Source organism: Gnatocerus cornutus, chromosome 4 (genome assembly GCF_029298725.1).
Source record: "Gnatocerus cornutus isolate USDA-ARS CGAHR chromosome 4, icGnaCorn1.1, whole genome shotgun sequence".
Lineage (NCBI taxonomy): Eukaryota > Metazoa > Arthropoda > Insecta > Coleoptera > Tenebrionidae > Gnatocerus > Gnatocerus cornutus.
Window position 1 is genome coordinate 7,205,452 of NC_142236.1, and position 25,726 is coordinate 7,231,177.

At 36.0% G+C, this 25,726-nt stretch overlaps 5 protein-coding genes across 13 annotated transcripts in view; 3 read left to right on the forward strand and 2 right to left on the reverse strand.

Annotated features, from left to right (window-relative positions):
* Positions 1 to 1,586: 1,586 nt before the first annotated feature.
* Positions 1,587 to 7,087, reverse strand: LOC148176317 (uncharacterized). Its single transcript, XM_088033534.1, has 8 exons — positions 6,981 to 7,087; positions 6,022 to 6,922; positions 4,865 to 5,098; positions 4,596 to 4,817; positions 2,527 to 2,730; positions 2,254 to 2,480; positions 1,823 to 2,204; positions 1,587 to 1,776 (listed from the first exon to the last, which is right to left on the reverse strand). The coding sequence occupies exons 2-8, from the start codon at positions 6,877 to 6,879 to the stop codon at positions 1,705 to 1,707; spliced, it is 2,199 nt and encodes a 732-aa protein (XP_087889660.1). The 5' UTR covers positions 6,880 to 6,922; positions 6,981 to 7,087; the 3' UTR covers positions 1,587 to 1,704.
* Positions 7,088 to 7,230: 143 nt separating this feature from the next.
* Positions 7,231 to 10,413, forward strand: LOC148176318 (RING finger and transmembrane domain-containing protein 2-like). Its single transcript, XM_088033535.1, has 3 exons — positions 7,231 to 8,191; positions 8,242 to 8,457; positions 10,153 to 10,413. The coding sequence occupies exons 1-3, from the start codon at positions 7,400 to 7,402 to the stop codon at positions 10,384 to 10,386; spliced, it is 1,242 nt and encodes a 413-aa protein (XP_087889661.1). The 5' UTR covers positions 7,231 to 7,399; the 3' UTR covers positions 10,387 to 10,413.
* On the reverse strand, positions 9,739 to 12,244 carry LOC148176319 (uncharacterized). The gene is made up of 3 exons (XM_088033537.1): positions 12,154 to 12,244; positions 10,954 to 11,344; positions 9,739 to 10,548 (listed from the first exon to the last, which is right to left on the reverse strand). Exons 2-3 carry the CDS (start codon positions 11,334 to 11,336, stop codon positions 10,416 to 10,418), a joined length of 516 nt encoding a protein of 171 aa, XP_087889663.1. The 5' UTR covers positions 11,337 to 11,344; positions 12,154 to 12,244; the 3' UTR covers positions 9,739 to 10,415.
* A 51-nt stretch (positions 12,245 to 12,295) lies between these two features.
* LOC148176320 (putative peptidyl-tRNA hydrolase 2) lies at positions 12,296 to 13,534 on the forward strand. Its single transcript, XM_088033536.1, has 4 exons — positions 12,296 to 12,394; positions 12,441 to 12,647; positions 12,693 to 12,778; positions 13,004 to 13,534. Exons 1-4 carry the CDS (start codon positions 12,296 to 12,298, stop codon positions 13,203 to 13,205), a joined length of 594 nt encoding a protein of 197 aa, XP_087889662.1. The 3' UTR covers positions 13,206 to 13,534.
* Positions 13,535 to 16,344: 2,810 nt separating this feature from the next.
* Positions 16,345 to 25,726, forward strand: part of CASK (peripheral plasma membrane protein CASK) — a 351,460-nt gene continuing 342,078 nt past the window's right edge. For all 9 annotated transcript variants that reach the window (XM_088034543.1, XM_088034544.1, XM_088034546.1 and 6 more), the window contains exon 1: positions 16,345 to 16,711. In XM_088034543.1, the coding sequence (XP_087890669.1) occupies positions 16,653 to 16,711 (59 nt within the window). In that variant the 5' untranslated portion in view covers positions 16,345 to 16,652. The remainder of the gene's footprint in view (positions 16,712 to 25,726) is intronic.

Below are 25,726 nucleotides of genomic sequence, written 5' to 3' on the forward strand. Positions count from 1 at the left end.
AAACATTTCTTACAAAACTTGCGTTTTAATACACTATTTTTGATTTTGGTGCTTTAAAAGTTTCATTTAACCATTGTTTTTCAGTTGGAGTTTTTTTAGAAGTTTCTTCAGTTCTCTTGAGAATTTTAAAAATACCAAAATGTTTTTAAATCAAGACTTTTGAGTTTTCTAGTTCTACATAGAGACTGAGATTTTTCAATTTCTAAAATACGTTTAAGAGAGATCTTTAAGACTAAATATTTTTGGATTTTTTTTGAATACTTGGAGTTTGCATAGAAATCCTTAAAGATTCTTAAGATTCTTATAAGGAGAAGTTTTGGTCCCTAAAGATTCTTTGAGTTTCTTGAAACCTAAAGAATCCTTGAGATTTTTACAAATTTTAGAAGATTCGCTGTCAAATTTTTAGAATATTCTGTAAAATCTTTAAAACATTCTTAAAATTTCAAATGTGCCTGTAGATCTAATAAGAGTTTTAAAGAATCTTCAAAATTTTTTAGAAAAACTTAGAACTTCTTTAAAATTTTTAGTATATTAAAACACTTAGTTTATAAGGCAAATTTTAAAGCACGAATCCAAGTTTATAAAACCGCAAGTTTAATAAAGGATGAGTGCCTTATTGGCCTTATGAATGAGGTTTTTATACTATTTTTTCTAATTTGTTTTGGTAACAGAGCTATTTTTGCTATTTACACATTCGTTTTTAGTGCTTTAATTTCCTATTTCCATACGGGATGCTCTAATAGCTTTGTTTCCATAACAACTTGAGAATGCTTTTAATACAAATTAGGAAAAGTATTTTTTAGGCGACTTAAACTGAAAATGGAATTTTTAGGCTTCAAAAGCGGCCTAAAAGTAAGTATTTTCTAGCCGCAAACATTTTTGGCCGATCTATGGTGGCGCCATCTATCCATAGTTTTGCATATTACATCAAGATACCGACATTACCCTCAATTTTATTATTATTTGGGTGAAATCAAATAGACAAACTCCTGTAAAGTGCAACAAAGACGTGTTGAATTATTGAAAATGTCTAGCAATGCTGCTGCAACAACATCAAAAAGCACATTAAACCTAATTCATACAAATTGTGAAGCTACGCATGCCGAAACTGCAAATGTAAATAAAGAAAATATGAACTTTTCTGAAGGATTCATATATATTTACAATTATTCAGTTGCTATAAATAATTAAATCAATAAATTATAAATAAAAATTAATTAACTTGTGTGTACCACGGCCAAAAAGTGCCATTTCGCCCTTACCTACTTTCTGGCCTCGGCCAAAAAAGAAACACTTTTTGACCTTGGTACACAAATAATTATTTTCTGTCTGAATGCATTTTATTGCGTTTCCATCCCTAAAACTGTTGTTTAACTAGTACGAATCGTTCATTCGCTTGCTCCAAACAGTTAATATATGCAACACAATATTCACATGCAATACTCTTTTTTTTTTTTTTTTCAGTCCGCTAAAGTGAATCGCGGACTCAAAACGCGTCCGATAAAGTAGCTACTAAGATTTCAGTCCGCGAAAGTGACCAATTAAGCCTCTGGGTATTTTTAGGTTTCCAAGAAAACAAAGTTTTGTACTCATTCGGTCGTTTTTATTAAATATATTTTTATATTAAATGCTACAAATTTATACACTCAAAGACGGAAATAAATAAAAATGTACACAAACAAAATAAATAAATCACGCCTCGTGTCATTTCCAGGGAAGCTTCCCCTTCATATCCCGACTCACTTTTTGGTACTCCTCTCCCCTCCTCTCCAAAAGCTACAACAAACACTTGAAAATCAAACAAAAACAAAAAGAATTTTACCATCTGAATGGTCTCTTGCAACGACCCCTCCTTCCGTCTCGCCCCCTTGTCAGTCCGACTGGTCACTGGGGTTTCCCCGATTTTGTCGGATTCCGCCTTCCGCGATCTTTCTTCCTCCGCGTTAAACGACAAAATCTCCTCCAAGTTTGTAAACGACTTGGATCTAAACGAGTTCATTTCGTCTAGTGTTGTCATGTGGTCTTGTTTCAACGTCTCCATGAACTTGTGGAGCTGTTTTTCAATATGGAGATGCTTATCGTGTTGTCGCCTGATCTTCTGGTTGCACTCCTCGAGTTCGTGGCGGAGTTGGGAAATCTGCAGGATGTACAACCGCGACTCCTCGTGATGTTTTTCCTCCAGAAGCTTGATCTCCAGAGAGTGCCTAAAATTTTGCTGTTGGAAAACGAACGAGTAAACTACATCATCGGTACTTCTCTGAGATCTGTTGGATGTGAGACGCGGCACTCTTGGCTATCGACATCTCCTTCCGCGACAACTCCTCCTTCAAAGCCTTCTCCGCCTCCTCCAACTGGTGTTGGAACTCCTTCAACTTGTTTTGGACCACAAGCTCAACTTGTCCTTGATAGAAGTTCTTCAGGTCAACTTTACTACTTTCGAGTTGGTCGCGAGCTTTGGCGAGCTCCTCTTGAAGACCTTTCTAAATTGGAGTTAGTTTCGCATGTGGTAGTATATTGCCAACTTACCGAAATTTTCTTGTGGGCGTTGATTTCTTCCAGGAGCTTGTTCTTTTGATCGGTGGTTTTCTTGGTGCTGTCTTTTTCCACGTTCAAACTGACTTGCAGGACTTCGTTTTCGCTTTTCAAGGTTTGGAGCTCCAGCTGGCATGTTTCGACTGCTTTTCTACTTTGGGCCACTTCGTTTCGGGCGTCAGTAATGACTGATTTCGACTGTAACGAAACGGGTATAAGAAGAACAGAAAGAATAAGAAAAACAGATAGAATAGTAAGATTAAACAGAATAATAAAAACAGATGGGATAAACAAGAAGAAACAGCATAAAAGAACAGAAAGAATAGAAAAAAGTGACAGAAAGCATAATAGATAAAAAGAGACAAAATAAGAAGACGAGGCAACATAAGAATAACATAAAGAATAAGAAAAAGAGAGTATAAAACGAAGAAACAAGATGAGAAGAACATATGAAGCAAAAAAAATAAATAGAAATAAGAAGAACAGATAGAATGATAAAGCAGACAAAGAAGAAGTATAAGTAATAAAACAAACAAATAAAATCAGAAACACAAACAGAATAAGAAAAGCAGACGGGATAAGAAATAGATAATGAATAAGAAGAACTGAACAAAAAAGAAAAGGCAGAATAAAAAGACATATAGAATAAGAACAACAGATAGAAAGTGAAAAATATACAGAACGAGAAGTATAGACAGAATAAAAAGAACAGGTAGATTGAGAAGAATAAACAGCATAAGGAACAAAGAAACAGAATACAAAGAAATGACAGAATATGACTAACAGTCAATTAGAGACAAAAGAAGAAGACGAGACAACATAAGAGGAACAGAAAGAATAAGAAGAACATATAGAATAACAAGAACACACAGAATAAGAAAAATAGATAGTATAAAAAGAAGAGACAATAAGAGAAAAACAGAGAGAACCAAAAGTACAAACAGATTAAAGAAAAACAAAATAAAAAGACGAGATTATAAAAGACATACTTTTGTATTTTTATACTGACTCAAAAAGAAAAACAGATAGAATAAGAACAAAATAAGAAGATCAGAAAATATAAGAAGAATGCATACATAATATAATGAGAACAACCAAAATAAGAAAATAAAGTTTAAAAAGAAGAGACAGAATAGAAGTACAGAGAGAATAAGAACAAGATAATGAATAATTAGAGATAATATAGGAAGAACAAATTAAATATGAATAGAGTAAGAAGGACAGAAAGGATAAGAAAAACAAATATAAAACTAACAAGTTGAATGAGAACAGCAAATAGAATAAGAAAAACTGACAGAATAAGAAGACCAGACAGAATAGGAAACTGAGAAGGAATAAAAAGAAAAAACAGCATAAGGGCAAACAGAATAAGAAGAACAGACAGAATACGAAGCACAGATATCAGCAAACAGAGTAAGAAAAATCAATTGAATAAAAATCTGAGGGAATAATAAGTCAGATGAAACTAAAAAAACAGATACAATTAGAAAAACAGTTGTTACGAGAAGAAAACAATACGAAGAACAGATAGAATAAGAAAACAAGACAGAAGATGAAAAAGAGACAGAAAAAAACGAAAAAAAATATCAAAAGGACAGACAGAAGAATAAGAAGAGAAAAAAATATGAAAAATTGATAGAAAAAGATAAACAGATGAAATAAGAAAAACAAACATAATAAGAAACAGAGAAGGATTAAAAAGAAGGGATATAATAAGAACAAATATAAACAGAAAAATAGATGAAATGATAAAAACAGATAGAATAAGAAAAAGAAGAAAAAGTAGAATAAGAAAAACAGATGGAATAAGAAGAGCAGCTGGAATAAGAAAAGCAGAACAAAAAAGACAGACAGAATAAGAACAAATAGTTTAAAAACAGGCAAAGGAGAACAAATTGAAAAAGAAGAATAGATGAAACAATAGGAATAAAAAGAAAAGACAAAATGAAAAAAACAAAAGGATTGATAAGAGAAGAGAATAAAAACAGATAAACAAAAAGAGAATGAATAAGAGACAAATAGAACAAGCAAAAGAAAAAGAACAAGCAGAACAAAAAACAGACCTCGTTTAACTCTATTTCCTTCTGCGCCAAAATTTCGGAAAGCTGTCTATTTCGCTCCACTTCCTCGCAATGCCGTCTTTGGAACTCCTCCGAATTGACCTCAGCGAGTTTCAACTCCGCCTCCAGTTGGTAGCACCGCTTCTCCACTGCTGCCAACTTCTCCTTGCTACTGTGAGCCAAGTTCAAAGCCAGAGAAGCTTCTTTCTCATAGTGTGCAATTTTCTAGAAAAAAAAGTTAAAATCTCCTCAGTACTAAGAACTCCACAAACCTGGTTCGTTTCATCCGCGTCATCATTCAGCCTCTTCCTCAAGTTCTCCACTTCTTCCTCTAGTCTATCCTTTTGTTTTACAATGTCTTGGAGTTTAGTCCCGGCTTTCTCCCAGGAGTCGTGGAAGCGCAAAATTGCTTTGTCTTTAGCTTCGTCCACTTGGATGGCGACGGCTACGCGCTCTTGGAGCTCCAAAATGCGGTTTTGCAGATCTTGGATCGCTTTCTCGCAGTGCTACAAGAGAAAAAAAGAGTTGGGGGTGAAAGAGGTCCTTTGACTTGCTTTGATTGATGTGCAGCAGCGGACGGGAAAGAGTCTGGAGATCTTTGGGGTGAGGGGTGGGAATTTCTTCTTTCTGGGCTTTCTCGAAGTAAAGTTGCGCTTTAGACGGTTGTTACATAAATGATTTTATCTACGATTACGAGCTATATTATCTAACAAGATGTGTAACGAAAAAAAGCGTTGTATGATATACTCATTATACAACAAGTGATATAAACATTTTTCATTTCGCAACTCATTTTGGTGACATTCAACTTGCTAAAAAAACAAAGTGGACCTATTAAACCTGTCAAGTTTGAAGAAAATTCTCCATTTTTTTAGTCGTGAGCGGTCGAAGATAAAACGTGGTATGTCATACGTGAACGGAGTGCCGTGAGATTTGAATCATTTGCTTACAATTTAGCATTTTACTCATTTAGAAAACAAATATTTATTTTCTGTCTACCGTTTATTAATGAGGGTCATTAATGAACGATTTTCTATGAGCTCTTTCGCCAATGCAAATTTTTTTTTTTTTTGAAACACCAGAAAATAAGTTTTCCATTTTCTATAATTTTCTCAAAATACGCTCGACAGAAAAGTTTTATAACTAACTCGTTATGTTAATAACAGACTAATAAATCTCGATTTATTAACGCACGAACGTAGCAAACCCCATAAACCAACTAGTTCGTTAAATAATAATGCGATACATTAAAAAATCATTCGTTAATAGGTACTATTAATGAACAATCGACGGAAAATTATGGTTTGGTATGAAGTCATGAAAAGAAAAGAAGTGGAACTGACAATATTCTAGGATGTATGACGTCACTCTAAATCGCCGTGACGTCACACTGTTCCCATGGCAACCGCTACCGCATTGTTGGTCTCACCTGCCTCCTCAGCCTCTCCTCTTGCAACTTCTGTTGAAATTTGCTGGGCATCTCGCGCATGTCATGGGGCTTCCACAGTTTGGCGAGGCTTACCAGCCCCAGGTTGTAATTATTTTCGGTTTTCTTCTCGAAGGCGGTCATCTGAGTGGACTCTGAGCTGCTATCAGAGTCGACTTTCTCCGTGGAAGTATCGATTTTCTTGGGGGAATCAGGATAAAGGTTCCTCCTGAGCCCGTAGCCGTAATCGGGGACGCTCCCCAGGTTGTCTCCAGCTTGCCACAGCTTCTCCTGCACGCACGTTTTCTCCACGTTCTTGTCCTGCAGCTCCACTTCTTTCAGCATTTCGTTGACTTGGTTGATGTCCAGATTCTTGGTGGTGACGTCGTTGAAATCGGTCTCCAGGTTCCTGACGGCGTTCAAACGCTTTATGTATTTCACATTGGAGATGAAACTGTCGATTTCCCCCAGCATGGGATTAACATCCAAATTCTTCTTCCGCAGGTTCGTCCTCTGGGGCGAAGCCTTCAACCGCTCGAAATCCGGACTGTTCGGCAACGAATTCATTGTGTACTTCGTCCGAGGCTTCTGAGGGGTGCTCTGGGTACTCGCGGGCCCCAATTTGGGGTCATCGTTAAACTTCCGCAGCCGAGCAGGCGACTGCATTTCCGGGGAATCACTGATCAAACTCACACTTAGTTCAGACGAGCTCTCGATGAAGTTAATGCGATTTTCGAGGTGGTTAACTTGGGTAATTAAACAGTCGACTACGTTCAAGTATGGGGAATCCAAAAGGGGATTTGGGACGAAGAAATCTGGGGGGATCAATAGCAGCTCGTCGGTATCATCTGTTTCGCTCATAACTTACTACGGGGGCTGCAGGAAAAGCCGAGATCAACATAACCTACAAAAAATGGGGTCAAAGGGGCATGGTCTGGGGGTGAACACAGAAAAGGCAGCACCGAGTTTGAACTGTAAACAAACTTGTTTGTTTGGGGGGCTGTCACTGTCAACACGCAACGACAATTTTATACCGCGCATTATCCATACTACTCTAATGTCATATTGAGACAACACGGCGCTGCAATAAACTTCATGGTCTTCAGTGGTAGTAAAGACACTCTGTTAATCGTGTTAAACACTACAGACTCTCTCCGTGGTGTCAAAACAGTACTCTTTACATGTGGTTGCGATTAAAACTAGTATGGATTTCGTCGGTATGGAAAAAGTTGTCGGCTGTCAATCTTGACACTTGACACATGACGTTTGTTTTGATAGTGTTATCACAATACTGCGCAACGCTTCAGTGATGTAAATCCTCGCCAAATTCGGTACAAATTACAATGTCCATTGTCGTTCCCGTCGCATTCCGGTGAGGACGATGGCCCACAACTCGGAGAACTCTCATCCAAGACTCTTGCCCCACACGAGTACGATCCCCAGTTTCCAGAGACGGACAGCGGACGGCGCCCGCCAACTCCGGGACAACTTCAACAACGTAATCCGGGAGATCCAGCCTTTGGTGGAGACGGCCCGGACTGTGAACGCAGGAGTGCAAAATGCAATTTCCATTTCGAGTTTTCTGCATCGGCCGCAGGAGCAACACCAGAACCCCCCGCCCACGGAAAACAGCTACGTCATTGATTTGGATGTTGTAGGGAACGAGGCAGCCCCCGAGCCTGACGTCGAGGGGAGGAATAATAATAATAACGAGCTGAATAACGTGGAGACGCAGACGGTGGCGGAGGCCCAACAGTTCTTGCAAGTAATCCTGAAGTATGTTCCGTTTGTTTTGATCCTGTTGGCGAAGACTGTGTATGATTACCATGAATCGATTTTTATTTTGATTATTTTATTCTCCACGTTTGCTCACACGAATTCCGCGGTGAAGAAAGAAACCACGAAACGGGATAGAAGGAGTTTGGGGACTCTCGCGGTGGAGCTGTTATACATTCTTGCTTGTTCAGTATTTGTCCACTACGTCTTTGAAGACGAGAGTGGCCCAAATGTCGCTTTCCACCTAGTGCTAATTCGGACTTTTATGAACCCCCTGACTGTGGGGAAACTCCTTTGGATTGTCATAATCACCGACTTTGCTCTCAAATTGGTCACTGTGGCAGTGAAAATCCTGCTAACGATGCTTCCAGAGAAAATCGTGCCGTTCCAGAAAAGGGTAAGAGGAAGAAGAAGAAAACCGCGGAAAATCTCTACTGTCTTTTGCAGGGAAAAATGTACCTTTTTATAGAAGCCATTTCCCAGATGTATCGCAGTATTGCGACGATACAGCCGTGGCTCCACTACCTCCTAGAGTCGTACCAAGGCCCCGAGAAAATCGTGGCGGTGTTCTTATCTGCGTTTTATATGATTTCCAAAGGGTCTGACTTGATGTCCAGGATGAAACTGCTGAAGACGGCGTCGTTCAAACTACTCCAAACCGTGGTCAGTTCCAAACAGAGCACTTTTAAAACATTCAATTAACATTTATGTAAGAAGTGCGCAAAGTGACACTTCTTCGCACGAGGCGCAATTTGAGTCACGGGCGAGAGCTCAATATATCATGATGAAGAAAACTCAATCCTCAGGTGGTTGTGAAATTTCGAGTCATGTCTCTGATTAAACAAAGTCAATCTGAAGGTTATAAAAATTTCAATTAAATGTCTGTGTAGGGCAGAAAGTTTATTATGTAACGAGTGCGTAAAGTAAAGCTTGTTCGCACGAGTCGAAGTTTTAGTCGCGAGCGGAAGCTCAGTATATCATACGATAGAAAAAGCTCATCCTCAGTTGGCTGTGAAATTTCGAGTCGTCTTTGATTAAATAAACATTTTTTTTCATGTTATGTAATTTGACGTTGTCTATCTGCCAATTTTATGAAAATTCCAATTGTGTCTGCAAGGGGTTGAAAGTTTATTATGTAACAAATGCGCAGAGTGCAGGTTTTTCGCACCAGTCGCGAGTTTTTTGCGAGCGTGAGCTTAAATATCATACAATAGAAAAAACTCATCCTTAGTTGGCTTTGAAATTTCGAGTCGTGTCTTTGATTAAAGTCTTTTTTTATTATGTCACATAATTTGTCAATTTGCTAATTTTATGAAATATCTTTGAAGGGCAGCAAAAAGTCCCCTCAAGAAATGTTAATCACACTTACTTTACTCATACTCATACTTTTCATCAAAATTAAAATGGGTATTAATGTAACAAGTGCGTAAAGTGAAGTTTATTCGCACTAGTTGGAGTTTTAGCCCCGAAACAAAATCTCATCTTTACTTAATTTTGAAATCTCGTAGTCATGCCTTTGATGCATAAACAGTCTTGTTTTTGTTTTTTTGATGCTATCTACTTGCCAATTTTGTACATATTTTATTGAAATATCTTCAGAGGGCAGTAATGATTGAAACGTCAGTAAAAAGCCCATTTAAGTTACGTTAAATACCACATTTACTTATCCTTTCTATTTTAATAATATCAAAATTAACTTTACACTTAAATGGGTATTTATGTAACAAGTGCGTAAAGACAAGTTTTTTCACACAAGTTGGAGTTTTGTCGCGAGCGTGAGCTTAATATATCATTAAAAAAGCTCATCCTCAGTTGGCTTTAAAATTCGAGTCATGTCTTTGATTGAACAAACAGTCTTTCGTTATTGTCAAGTAATTTGACGTTGCCAAGTTTTTTGAAAATTTGAATTAAATATCTTCAGAATCTGCAAAAAGTCGTCTTAAGTAAAGTTTATCGCAACTTACTCATGCTTTCCACTTTAATAACCTCAAAATCTTTACATTTAAATGTGTGTTATGTATCAAGTGCGTAAAGTGAAGTTTTTTCGTAAGAGTCGCGGTTTCTTTCGCGAACGTGAGCTCAATATATGGCGGTTACTCAGTTCGATTTAAAAGTGAAACTATGAAGTGTTTTATGTGAAGAAATTTATTATTAACCTGCCAATTTATGCAATTTTATTTTATTGGTGTTTGGTCCACCTCAACATGATTTTTTTAGTTTAATGAGAATTTGTGTAATACGTGCGTAAAGTGAAACTTTTTCGCACCAGCCGAGGTGTTTTTCGCGAGCGAAAAAAACGACACTTCACACACAAGTCAATTATGGCAATGTTATAAATTAATTGAGAATCCTTTTTAGACGGTGGGCTCCTCCCCCACAAAAGAACAAATTCAGACCGCCGGAGAGCACTGCCCCATCTGCCACGACGAATACGACTCCCCTGTCCTCCTGCAGTGCCGCCACATTTTCTGTGAAAACTGCGTAACGACGTGGTTTGACAGAGAACAGACGTGTCCACTCTGTCGGGCGAAGATCGTGGATGATCCATCATGGCGAGACGGATCTACGTCATACTTTATACAATTATACTGATTTACTCCCAATATATTTAAAACTGTTGGTTATTTTTTCAAATTGCGCGCCATTTGTGCCTGGAAGAAACCCCCGTCGCCTTTAGTCGCCTGCTGGTTGATGGCGTTGTGGCGGTCGCGGCTGACGATCTCTTCGATCACTTCGCCGTCGCCTTTAATCAACCTGGAGAGAATAAAATTGAGGTACAGTCGGGGTGACAAAATTTTGGGGCGTTGAAATCATTTTTTTACATGTGAAGCAGGCTTTAGTTTCATTGCATTCTTACACGGTACAGTATATAGTAACGGATATTTTATATTTTTATGTCATAGGATGTGAAGTGGCCTTTATCTACTGCATGAAAAAGCAATTTTGACGTCATAATGACAATTAAGGATCGTTTAGATATGTTTTTTTCGAATGTCATAAAGTTCGATTACCGTATGTGTGCTACAGTCGCGGCCATCAAATTCTGGGTGTCACTTTTTGACGTTTTAAATATTTCATGCATTACTGTCATACTGCAATCAAGGTTATTGAAACTGACAGTAATAAATTTTTGTGGTCGCGACTGTAGAAGAAACGCACCTGTGTCTCCCCGTGCTCTCGTCATAGACTCTCTTGACCACACTTTGTCGTTTTTCCCACTCCTCTTTGGTCATAGGCGCCATTCCTTTGCTCTTTGTCATCAGATCCAGAGGAATGTCGGTGCTTGTTTCATCGTCTTTCTTCTCCACCTTCTTTTTCTTCGCTTTTTTTTGTTTTTTCTTCACTTTCTTTCTTTCTTCTTCCGAGTCGGAACTTGTGTCTTCCGTTGAAGTTGTATCCGAAGAAGTGGAGGACTCATACTTGCGTTTCTTCAGTCTTTTCTTTTTTTTGGAGGAGCTGTGCTTCCGCTTTTTGGTTGGAGTTTCATCTTCGCTCTCGGAGGAAGAGGAGTCGCGTTTCTTCTTTTTCTTGTGGGGTCCCATTTGGATTTCTGGAGAATTCAAAAAAAACTTCTAATTACAGTAACAACCAAAAGTAACTGGTTTTAGATCCATTCGAGACAGGCCATGCATTTTGAACTTTTGAAAATTTCAAATTCTGAGGCAGTAAATACACTTGTGGCCATAGAATTATGGGCAATCTCAAGTATAAAATATGAAATGACATTGATGCGCTACTTTTGTAAGCCAATTTCTCAAAAATTTAGTTGTGTAAATCAGGACTTAGAACATATACGCAGTAGGCTGTGGTGGGTTTAACAGTAACATTAATAAAACAAATGAAAAAATTGACAATGCTTTCTTCAGGTAGCTGAAATTGCGAGTCTTAAAAGTCTTAGTGGGGCAGTTTGGCCGTTTATTTTCTTTTACTTCTAAGGAGAGACCTAAAAACAGCAAACACAATAAAGCAATATACAGTAACGGACAAAAAAAGTGGGTGGAGATCGTGGTAGACATTTGTTCATAAATTGAGTTGTGTAACACCGGCTTTCAACAGTAATATTAATAAAACAATTAAAACATAAAGTTGCTGTAGGCATAATTTGTTATTTGTAATTAATTCTCTATAAATAGTAGTTACAATAACGTTCTATTAGTTTAATAACAAAAAATTCCATCCAAAATAGCCCGATTTTTTTGTCGTCACTGTAAAACTCCCACATAAGAAGAAGTACCAGGAAAACAATACAAAACAAGCATAAAACAGCTGAATTAGTCTCATTTTTAAATCCCCTTTAACATAACCTAAAAAATTTTTCGACGCCACGTCGGTGATAAAACCTTTAAGTCGCGTACTTACAAACTGGCGAGGTTTCTAGGTGTGGAGAATCCGCGAGCTTCCGCCCCTTTGCTGAAAAACGCCAATTCCACCCCTTCTAATCACTTGTCAACCTCACATGTCACTGTCAAACTGACAAGTGAGGTTATGTTCATTCCAAACCATGGATGCTTCCAGCAAACCGTACGTTAAATTCCAACCAAACGAAGAGTTCCTCGAGTCCTTAATCTCGATGGGCATTTCCGAAAGCCACGCCCAAGAAGTACGTACCAACACCCCCTCAATACCCCCCTGATTTAGATTTGTAGGCCTTATTTTGTACCGGCAACGAGTCAGTTGAAGCTGCCATCAGCTACGTCTTTACTAATTTGCTTCACGAAGACAACGACGATGAGAGTTTGGTGCAGAGGGGCGCCGGCGCTGAGAATTCGTACGAGGAGTCTGGAAAACGGTACAAAATGTCTTTCGTTGTCAACACGGCTCTGAAAATGGGGGTGGGGAAGATTGCAGCACAGGTAACCTTTGGGGTTGTTTGACGTGGTTATAAGGGGTGGTTTTAGGTGGCTCATGCCTCTTTGGGGTTGTATCGCGAAATGAGGATATCTGGGGAGAAGGAGGACGCGTTGAACGAATGGGATTATTTTGGGTAAGTTTTACGTTGTACAGTGACGCCCAAAAGTAACTGGGAGAGTCTCGGACGCCATTTTCTCAAAATTTTAGTTGTGTAGATCTGTATTTCAAAGTAGGTCTAAAGATAATGATCTTTCATTAAATTAGTAGTTCAAGTGACGACGTTCTATTAGTAGTTCTATAGATAAAAACGGCAAAAAAGTTAGTTTTGGTTCTTACTGTAATAAAAATTTTGTTTTAGGGAAAAGAAGATTGTGTTGAAAGGTCTCAACACTGAACATTTAGAAGAGTTATTCAATAAAGCAAAAGAGTCGAATATTCCTTGTTATTTAGTGTCCGATTCCGGATTCACACAGATCCCACATGGATCAGTCACTGTCCTCAGTGTGTTTGGGGATGAAGAAGAAGTCGACGCCCTTACAGGAACTCTAAGCTTATTATAATAATAATAAAACCGATTATTTTAAGTTAATTTATTAATTTATTACGACCAGAATTCTTTGATATATGTAGCTTATAAGATGTTTTTTATTTAAGTTTAGACTAGTAAAGATGTTGTAAGAAAACCTAATTTTAGTTGGACAGAACCTAGCATGCAATTTTGGCTAAATGTAAAATAATGTATACAAATTGTTAACGTGTAGAATTTTTTATTATTTGTTAAAAAATTCTGGTTACAGAATTGCAGAATGTGCGGTTTTGTAATCACCACTCTTTCACAATTCAATGTAGATGTGTTGAATAAAATTAGAAATCAAGTTGGTAATGATCACTTGCGGCCATTTTGTTAACATCACCACCTCTATTAAATAAATGTCTCATTACCGCACTAGTGTGATAATGGGTGCTATTTCAGCGCATTGGGTCTACTGTCAGTCGTAGCAATAGAACTACGACAATAAGACATCGTAACTACTAATTCTAAGTTGACAGACAATTAGATGTGTCAATATTCTCTGACGACCCAAATTTTTTGCTGTCGACTGTAAATAACTTTCAGTTTCAATAGTATTCTGACATAACATCGAGGTAACATTATGTTTATAAATAAGATGTCTTTGATTAGAATTTACATAATAAATTCGCAGATATGACAGTTGGTGCTATTGCTGCATACTAAATATTTTCTGTTGAAATAAAATCTTTATGGTGGAATTTCTTTTACTACTGTTTAATACGGGGCACAAATTACTCCTCATTTATTTTGAATACCGCATTTTAAGGTCATAATTTGTGAAAATTCTGGAGCTCTACGGCAAATTTGAGAAGATTTATCCATTGAATTGAACATAAACGAGTACTGAAACACCCAAAGATCTGTTCGTGATTGTTTTCAATACATAAATCCTCTTAAATTTGTCGTAAAGCTCCACAACTGTCACAAATTATGACCTTCAAATGCGGTATTCAAAATAAATGAGGAGTAGTCTGTTGATCTAACAATAGGACATCGTAACTACTAATTTTGGGTGAATAATTACAAATGACCTACGCCCTGTAAGTTATATCTACAACGTAAAAATAGAAAAATTGGTTGTCATTGTTATACAAATAAACATACCTATATAAACAATTACTTTGTTCATTCTTGAAATCCAGATTTACACAACTAAATTTTCGAAAAAACAAAAATTCTTTTTTTTTTTGGTCGTCAGAATCTAAATTATACACTTGCGGTCATAGAATTTTGGGCAGGATTTTTGCGTCATATTAAAAAAAAACTTTAAATTGTTTTTTCAATTATTACATGAAGATCATTCTATATTATTAGTTGACATTGCTCGCAAATCTATGACTCCTCTTGTATGTTCAGGCTTAAAATTTTAAATTATCAAATTTGAAGGGCCGGTCATGCAAACTAAATTAAAATTGTTATTTTTTTGTGGTTGCAATTCTACATAACTTCTTAGATTAATACTTAATATACTGCTATAATATACAGTATGTTCCAAAAGAATTGGACCAACGCAAGGACATTATACAATCGCCGTCAATTTATTTCAGACGCCAGAGTAACAATGTGTAAAGTAGTTTTTACAGATCTTATATTGGATTATACACACATATTTTTATTCGTAGTTGGCTTTGAAAAAAATTTCATGTCCAAACTAACACCACTCCGCACCAATTTTGACGTATGAAAATTGAATATTTGAGAGATTTTACAGTTTTCGAACTAATTTTTCAAATTTTGAAAACTTATTAAAAACTTTTTAATAAAAATATTGCAACTTTTTTTTTATTGTTCAAGTTTCTTTTTTCCAGAATATTTTCTGGTTAATACATTTACATATTTTAAAATTTTTCATAACTTTATAAAAATGTAGGGCTTTTCAATGAGGTAATCAGAATATTTTGTACTGTAATATAGTGACAGACAAATAATAAAATATATTTTTTTAAATATTTATTTCTGTAAAACGCAAGTACAGTGATGGCCAAAATGAACAGGCACACTTTTGATCTTTGAATTTTTTTCAATGTCAACCGCGTCAAATGTGAAATGACCTTTAGATTCTCCATGGAAAGTCAACTTTGAAGTTTAGAAACATCAATCATAATGAGATTAAAGTATTGTTTACATTTTTTTCTGAACTTAACATAAAGATTTTGTTCAAAAATTTATGACTCAAAAAGTGTATACTCAGTCATGGAATTTCGGCCGGACTTTTATGACTTTCAAGAGTAAATCAGGTGAACAATTAATGTGATTGCCCAGAATTCTACGACCGAAAATGTACTTTCGGTGACATGACAATGTGACAGCTTGATAATTTTCAAAAACCAAAAATTTAAAAAACGTTATTTGTTTTTGGTCAAAAAATCGTATTTAATGACATTTTAATTAATTGGCTTAAATTAGTAGTTACAATAACGTCCTATTAGTAGCTCAATAGATTAATTTTTAACTCGTGTTACAGTAGCAAAAAATACAGTGACGGCTTAAAGAATGGTGAAAATTTCGGACGCCATATTCTCAAAAATTTAGTTGCGTAAATTGGGATTTTTAGAATGAAGTTGGCAATATGATTTTTGAAGTAAGGCTTAATAATGACAACGATAAGATGCTGAAATTACGTGTTTTAGTGACTATTTACTTAGCATTACTGGTTATATTAGTAGTTGAAAAGAGTTTTTGACCCGTTTAACAAGGCCAAAATCATTTGTTAGTTTATTTTGGTCTCTAAACTGTAGACTTTTGGTAACTATTTTTTCTTATTCACATTACCCATAGACAACCACCCGTACAGAAATGTGTTTACGGGTCATTAATAAATCGTCAAGTGTAAGTAGTTATGATGACATTTCATTAGTAGTTCAATTGATAACAATTTGATCTGTCAGTTTCCTAACATTGAAACACAATTCGACTTGCTTTTGTCACGAAAACAGCCGTTTGACGGCGCACGCAATAATTCAAAGCCACCTTCGACGTCTTTATTTTTTCCAGATTAACAAGTTTAGTGGAAAATTGTTGAAAATGTACTTTTGACAGCTCCGCACGCCAACCGCGCCCTGCGTAACCTCAAACATAAACAAACCCATTCAAATCACGAAAAGTGCGCTACGTCGTTTACGCATGCGTACTCCGTTGAACCCGGCCGGCGTTGCGCTGTGTCTGTCACAGCTGTCAGTTTGTGCCCGTTTATTACCGTGATCTTTGGGTGTGTGCGTCGGAGTGTCAGTGAGCATCAGTGCGAGTCTCGTGGCCGCAATTCATCTCGTGCCTTGCCGTCCCCAGGTCTCTAGCCGCCCCCGAAATTAAAATCAAAGCGCGCTTTGCGGTTGTTACGGTGTCATAGGCAACCCGGATGGTAAAGTGCTGAATTGTTTGCCTAGCTGTAGGCGCCGCCGCCCCTTGGAGGCATGATCTGACCGCCACCGACACTATGGCAGACGAGGAGGTACTCTTCGACGACGTCTACGACCTCTGCGAGGAGATCGGACGGTGAGTTTATACACTCAGCTCACTTCGATTAGGCTGGGAACAGCTGATAGGCGGTAGGTTTAGGCGGCAACCTTAAAATGACAAGCCTATTTGCCATGCCTATTGGATTCTAATTTGATTTTTAACACGAACCAAACTGCTTTATTTATTTAAAACTCCATTATTTTAGATAACAAACTACACGTTTCTAAATAAATTGCTAATCAAATAATGGGAATACATGTACAAACAACGAGCTATTTATACACAGGTTTTAAAATTTAATCGCGAGTTTGGATGGAATTTCAAAGTACTTGTGAAATCCTGTTTTCATTCACTTTCATGGATTGTTAGGATTTAATTTATTAGCTCTCCGAAATTTGTAATTGCAGTGGACATGAAATTGGGACGTCATGTCTGTTCTTAATTGATATGCCGACCTAAATTAAAAAGTGAGATCACACCGCAACCTACTTCCACCCAATCGAATTATTTATCTAGTCGCTTGTAACTGTACTGACACCTGTCAATTATTTGACATTTATAAGCGAAGATGTATCGGGTTCGATTGAAACAGTCATCAAGTTAGCCTCGTTCTTTTGATGGAGTAAGACGAAGCAATAAACGCATGTCTGTTATTAGCCCAGTCTCGCATCTGACATTTGACGGACTGATCCGTTGGGAATTTTAAAGTTGAAATGTCGTTGGGTTGTTAATTCACGTGTATTTTTAACCAGATTTGTTCTACATTTGTTTTTAATTTTCCTCTTTAGAAGTCAAAAATCGTTATGGAAAAGGGAGGTTAGGTTCTCTTGTTTTTTTTGACGTACGTCGAACTGTTTGCAAAATGGCAACGCCAACTTGATCCGTTTTAAGTATACTCCGAATTCGATTGTCATTTTTTATCTAAATTTGTTTTAAAGGTTCGTAACACTTTATCGCCCAGTTTCTTGATCATTTGATAATAATAAATCGTAGACCAATCACAGAGCCGCGGTTTGAATTTGCCGCCTATAAACATCCACTCTACTATAAGCTTTATATCAGTTTTTATCGAAGGCACATGTTTGACCTTGACCTTAATCATACCAGACATCCATGAAATGACGCATCAATTTCAATCACTTTCTAATTCCTTTAAATTAAATCAATTTTGTTGACATGTGGTGGGACATTTTTTTAAATTTTTATTATATCGGGTGTTCAAGAAAACAATAATGAACGCATGTCTCTTATTAGTTCATTTTATGGCATCTGGCATGTGACAGGTCAGGATTCAGAGATCTTCGTGGAAATGACCGTCATTGACCGACTCACTTTATTGCAACCAATCGAACTCTCGTGAAATGGTGACGTCATAATCCGGTCTTTTACTGGTCCAGTTTGAGCGGTTTTTTACCGGAAGGTCGATTACATGATGCAAAACAACAAGTTTTGTATAAAAAAAGTGGGGCGTCGTAAAAAGTGGAATGCGACCTTGCAGGTGATCACAGCTAGTCAGACAAGTGGCGAGTACAAAGGATGAGTCATTTTTATTGTTATTTTTTCCAAAGTTATTTGTTTCAAATGTTTTTTTATCGGACAAGTACTTAAATAGGTCTGCAACATTGGTAGAAAAAATATAGCTTTAGTGCCAACTTTAGTTCTAGTGTAAATTTTGATTCTATTTCGATAAAATTGTTTTCCGCGTACTTTGTACACAAAATACCACAAATTACGTTTTTTATGTGAGGCTATAAAAATGATAATTATTTAGAAGTAGTTGCTAGTTTTTTTTGGACCTCTTGCGTTTTTTTATATGTAGAAGATTTTGTGGTTCTTCTTCACATTATTTTCGTTCTCTAGAGTCTTTAGATTTTTGCGATTCTACAGAAAAATTCTGAAGATTTTGCTAACAGTTGTGATTCTCTTGGAAAATGATGAAGAACAGGTTTTTTTTTGGTGAAATGTTTGTTTGCTCATCTAGAATAAAAACTGACTAGTTTTCCGTTCAATTTTGTTAAAAAAAAACTCGCGAGGCGTGCCGACCGGATTCTACAGTCGAGCGTTTATTAGATATGACTTTCAAACTAGCGAGGCGGGCCGAGCATTTATTGGATTTTCCTTCTGAATTAGCGAGGCTTGCTGAGCGTTTATCGTATTTTACTTTCAAATTAGCGAGGCTTGGCGAGCATTTATCTAATTCGACTTTCAAAGTATTGAGGCTTGCTGAGCGTTACTTCCGAATTAGCGAGGCTTGCCGAGCATTTATTTAATTCGACTTCCGAAGTAATGAGGCTAGCCGAGCGTTTGTCGGATTCTACGTCCGAATTAGCGGGGGTATGGCGAGTGTTTATCGGATATTACTTTTGATTTCGCGAGGTGGGCCGAGCATTTACTGGATTTACTTCTGAATTAGCGAGGCTTGCTGAGCGTTTATCGTATTTTACTTTCAAATTAGCGAGGCTTGGCGAGCATTTATCTAATTCGACTTTTAAATTATTGAGGCTTGCTGAGCGTTACTTCCGAATTAGCGAGGCTTGCCGAGCATTTATTTAATACGACTTTCGAAGTAATGAGGCTAGCCGAGCGTTTGTCGGATTCTACGTCCGAATTAGCGGGGCATGGCGAGTGTTTATCGGATATTACTTTTGATTTCGCGAGGTGGGCCGAGCATTTACTGGATTTACTTCTGAATTAGCGAGGCTTGCTGAGCGTTTATCGTATTTTACTTTCAAATTAGCGAGGCTTGGCGAGCATTTATCTAATTCGACTTTTAAAGTACTGAGGCTTGCTGAGCGTTACTTCCGAATTAGCGAGGCTTGCCGAGCATTTATTTAATTCGACTTCCGAAGTAATGAGGCTAGCCGAGCGTTTGTCGGATTCTACGTCCGAATTAGCGGGGGTATGGCGAGTGTTTATCGGATATTACTTTTGATTTCGCGAGGTGGGCCGAGCATTTACTGGATTTACTTCTGAATTAGCGAGGCCTGCTGAGCGTTTATCGTATTTTACTTTCAAATTAGCGAGGCTTGGCGAGCATTTATCTAATTCGACTTTTAAAGTATTGAGGCTTGCTGAGCGTTACTTCCGAATTAGCGAGGCTTTCCGAGCATTTATTTAATTCGACTTTCGAAGTAATGAGGCTAGCCGAGCGTTTGTCGGATTCTACGTCCGAATTAGCGGGGCATGGCGAGTGTTTATCGGATATTACTTTTGATTTCGCGAGGTGGGCTGAGCATTTACTGGATTTACTTCTGAATTAGCGAGGCTTGCTGAGCGTTTATCGTATTTTACTTTCTTATTAGCGAGGCTTGGCGAGCATTTATCTAATTCGACTTTCAAAGTATTGAGGCTTGCTGAGCGTTACTTCCGAATTAGCGAGGCTTGCCGAGCATTTGTCGGATTCTACGTCCGAATTAGCGAGGCGTAAATCTAAAGAGACCAAAAATTGAACCACTTTTATAATAATACATACAGCAAAATACGATCAATGCTCTGTACGTCTTGCTGTAATAGTTACTCATATTGGCTCCGGCGACATCTGCTAGAGAGCCGTTTAAATTTGTACAGTGCGAGATTTATATAAAACTTTTTGTCCGATAATTATTGTTCAAACCAGAATTAACAATTGATCTAACAACTCTTTGAGAAGTGAAAAAAACATTTTGAATGATAAAATAATAGTAAAGTATGCTTTTTTTCTAAATGGCGCTGGCGCCAGTGTAATTTGACTTTTGTCGGCGAAAAAATCATACTACTGTTTGCTCATGTACCATTAAAAATTTTGCAAATTCAAACTGACATTCTTTAAGATTCAAGTGCGTAAAAGTGACATTAGAGTGCGTAAAAGTATGTCATTTTAACCGAAATTAAAGTTCTATATAGACATTTCTAGATGATTTATCGGTTCTTGTTAGATTTCACGCATATTTGCGCCGCTCTCTCTAATTCCAACCGTTGAATTTGGGTAAAAAAGGTTTTCGATTTTTCGAATCTCTCAAATGTGTGTTAATCTTTAAATTATTGCTAGATTTGTTGCTTAAACTATTTATACTTAAACTTTGCATGTTGCTGCAATTGTAGAAAAAATCTTGTTTGTTACTAGTGCGAAATGGATCTTGTAAAACTTGTATGTATCTAGCCTGACAAAAAAATCTGTAGTACATTTCATAATAAAGGAAAATTATGACATTTTTCTATTACTTTGTTCTCTTTTGAATTACGCTAGGTCAGAATAATTTTGTGCCGCTTCGCGCTGTAATAAATTACGTCGAAAAATTCCACAACTCTTGTCATTTTTATATCTAATTAAAATTTAAACTCTCACATCCACCGTACATATTTTTCCGGGAAAATTGCAAAGGTCAAAGGTAAAAATTCTTTGTTTTGTTTTAATTACTATGAACCGACAAACATAACGAGAAATGAAATAATTGTTCTCCGGAAAAATCAACAAATTAATCTGCATTTACTTTTTGATTGTGAATCATCAAAAATAAAATCACTGCTGGAAATACAGGATGATTCATCAAAGTTGCTTTTAGATGGTCCAGTAACGTCCGAAACCACAGATTTTGAATAAAAATTCGCCTCGTGTAATTTTCTTCAATGTACTAGCGATTTATGGACGTTAATAAAATTTCCCGGAGATCTAATATTCCATCAAGCAAATTTTCTTGGTCTTTTTTCTTTGAGTTTCTATTCTCGTAACCCATTATTAAACTGCTATTCAAGTTGCAACTGCACCTCGCGTTTGGAAATCGGAACTGCAGTTCACATATTTGCATTCTCAAAATCGATTCGGTTCAAATCAGTAGAGTTTTTTATTTCGCAAACTTTGACTTTGAACTACCGTTTTATTATGATTTTAATTAGACGACTAGATCAAATTTCCTTCCGCAAACAAAATTTTGATTCGTGTTTTAATAGCAGTTATTTACAGTACAAGCGCTAAAACGAGCGAGTTACACTACGAGGTTTCGGCGAAAGTGATGTACATAACTTTTATGCACTTTTTATTACAAGTTTTATTGCACCATTTATTCGATACTATTTGAGCCGAATAATGAAACTTGCGTATTATTCCACTAGTGGGATAATGAAAAAATGCGTTATGTAATATACTCATTACAAGTTATGTTATATGTAGAGCTCATTACACAAAAAAATGAACAAAATATTGATCTTTAAGAAAAATACTAATTTTTGCAACAAGTTGCGAAATGGTAATATTTTACCTACAAGAAGTGTCGTTTCTTTCGCAGGAGTAGGAAATAAGTTTTTTTCTACAATTGCAGCGAAATTTAAAAATCATACTAAAACAAATTTCTTTACCGATTTTTAGTGTTTTTCTTTCTCGCACCGAAAATCGTGCTAGAATAGGAAGTCACTAAAAATCGTTTAATAATCGCTCATTTCAGCACGATTTTTGGTGTCTGAATGAAATGCCACTAAATATCGTTTTGGAAAGAAGCTTATTTGCCAACTTGGATGCTGTTAGCTTGATGATTTTTAAAGAAAAATTTGGAATAGAAGCCGTAATATAGGAAGGAAATCATAACTAAAACTAGTTGCAGAGACAATACCAACACTCGTGCTGAAACATAGACTATTCTGCAACTTGTGATAGAATATATTATTTGTTTTACAACTGTTTTATTACAAGCTTTATTACGCTACTCATTTGATACTGTTTTAGTCGAACAATGAAATTTATTATTCCACTAGTGCGGTAATGCAAAAAATGCGTTATGTAATATACTCATTACAAGCTCATTGCACTAAGAAATCAACGTTCTAAGATAAGATTTTTTTTCTACAATCAGAGAAATGGCAATTAATTTAAAACTTACACTTTACTTGACAGAATTTTCGCACTGTTTTGGGGTGCGGATTTAATCACAAAAATTACCAAAAATCGTGCTGGAATGGAAGTCAGTAAAAATCGTTTAAGAATGGCTTATTTCGGCACGATTTTTGGTGTCACAACGAAAAGTCACTAAAAATCGTTTAGGAATGAAGGATTTGCCAACTTGGATGCTAACTTGACTTTTAAAGAAAAATTCGGAACAAAAGCCGTAATATGAAAAAAAGTATCGACAACTCGTTGCGGCTCGTGAACAAATTTCGGACTCGTGCGGAAATATACATCATTCAGCAACTTGTTTCAAAATATACTATTTGTTCTAAAACTGTTGTATTAAAGGCCTTATTACACCACTCATTTCACACTATGTGAGTTGAATAATAAAGCTTATTATTTGACTAGTGTGGTAATTAAAAATGCATTCTGAAATACACTCGTTACAAGTGATGTAATAGAGTGACATAACTCAAATGAGCGATATATACAGCGTGATTTTTGAAAAATGGCAGGCGTTGTAGAATTTTTATTTATGAACCGATTTCAAAAATTTAAAAAACAAATTAAATGGTTTTTAATTTACTATAAACTGATGATTTTAGAATTTTTCTAAATGTTTTAGTATCTTTTGAGCGATATTCAACTTTTTTATTTTAAATTGGCACTCATTTTTTTTTATAATTTGGGAGATATTAATTTTCTTGATTCAGAAATGTGTAACATGTACTACTTTTACAAAAAAATATTTAAAAAAAATAGACAATAAAAGTTAATAAAATCTAGGTGCATGGTGTCAAAAAAATGCCGTTATTGTAATGTCAAAAAGCAGCAAAGAACAGAAAGGATTGGCATTCCTTTTTTTGACACCACGCATCTAGATTTTATTGCCTATTTTTTTCAATTTTGATATTTTTTTGAGAATATTTTTTTGTAAAAGTAGGACACATTACACATTTCTGAATCAAGAAAATTAATATCTTCCAAATTATGAAAAAAAACATGGGTGCCAATTTAAAATAAGAAAGTTGAATATCGCCCAAAAGATACTAAGACATATAGAAAAATTCTAAAATCACCAGTTTATAATAAATAAAAACCATTTAATTGTTTTTTTAAATTTTTGAAATCGGTTCATAAATAAAAATTGTACAACGCCTGCCGTTTTTTAAAAATCACCCTGTGTAATTGCTGTTTAAGAACACGGTCGTAGACAAGAATTATTTCAGCACTCATTTCGAATATTTATTTCGGGTTTTTTGATGCAGATTTCGATTTGCAATTTGGCCAAACCGAGCACATAAAATTCACATTAAATAGGTCTAAAATAAACTGTCTTCGGAGCCTTGGCCGAACAGCCAATTTTGATTAATGAGGACTTACAAAAATAATCGTAAAATATTAATAGTTTTCATAATTTTTTTAACAATTCTGAGAGATTTTAACTTTAATTTCCTATGGATCGTGGGGATTTGTAACGTGGGCGATTGATTCAATTTGAAAAATTAATGATTCGTGTCACAAAGTCAATTGGCAATTTAGTTTATCGTGTGCATTAATTGGTTATTACGGGCGTGGAAAACGCATTCCGGATTCGTTAAGTGTACCAAAGGCGACATTTAATTACTTTGTGGTCGCTGTCAGTGCGGTAAAGTTGCAGCAGTGCGGCAAAAAAGTCAGCTTGCTCTGGACGCTCGTGGGCATATAAATGAAAAGCAGCTTTTACAACAAAGATTTGTTATTTATGATTTTCTCACCCCAAAAGTAAATAGGAATTTTTTGGTGGCGCCATCTATTACACAGCTCAACAAATAAAAATATTTTTTTTGTTGAGCTGTGTAATAGATGGCGCCACCAAAAAATTCCTATTTACTTTTGTAAAATAAATATATATATTTTGTAAAATAAAAATATTTTTTTTGTTGCCCTCTGCGGATTTCTATGTTTTCAAGACAAGTACTGAATTGGCTCTGGTTTTTATGATTTTTTCGTATTTTATATTTTTAATAATGTAGACATTGAGTCAGCTCTTCAGAACACGAATTATAATAAAGTGTTTATTATCATGTCAAAATTCGCTTTTGTGCACGCCACGTGACCAACAAAAGTTGGAATGCTTCAAGATTTTCAGTAAATAAGGGCATAAAAAATATAAAAGACGCGATTATAAAATGCGTTTTATTAAAGTTTAATATAAGTTTTATATATTTTTTCTTTTTTAACTTCTATGTACATTAATTAACCATTCAAACGAAACAATTTGTAATAATTTCCAAAAAAAACAAATTGAGAATATACTTGCTATTTTTTTCTCAATTTTACAGATTTTTAGTAAAACATAAAAATCAAGATTGAAGAAAAATCAGAGCTAATTTTCCAAAACCATTCATAGTTTTGTGAATTGTTGGCATAGAAGTATTGGAAACCACTCTTACATCTTGGGCAACAAAATCACTGTTGACCAGTGTTAGTATTAGAAGATTCGGAAACTCAAGTGACGTGGTTAAGAATTATATTATAATATTTTTAATTTAGTCCAAGACCGTTTATTGGTTAAAAGCCTTTTACAAATTTCGCACTATAGCTAAGGATTTCACGTCTCTCCAGCAAATGCCTCCTGAGCCTGCGGTTCACATTGCAGTCAATTCTAATATGTATGTAGGAAAATCTATGGAACGTATGTCGGCTTTTAAATAATCCTGTCAAAAATTCGGCGTTGGGAGTGAGTTACGACATGACAGTTTTTTCCACAGCCAACTGCGAAGTTAAATGCTCTCTAATTATACACGAATAAATTAGTAGCAGCCAGTACGATAATTAATTCAAGCCTGTCAATTTGCAATAATCCATTGAAACAAACAGCAGAAGATTGAACGAACCACGAATTTACCATTCTTCTAATTGATTCTTTGGAAACATTTATTCATCGATTTTATCAGCGTATTTCGGATGCTTTCATACAAATGCCTCCGAATAAAGTTTTTACAAGATTCACATATCTTATTCCGCACCACTGGCAATGCATTACAACAATGTTTTCCGACAAAGCAGAAACGAAAAAAAACAAGATATTCTAAGGACTGCCAACAGCCATTTGGTTCTCACATAATTTTTGTTTTAAGAGTTGTAAATTTTTCGTGCGATTGAGGGTTTTATGTAAAAGATTAAGTACGGTAATTTAACACCAAAACGGA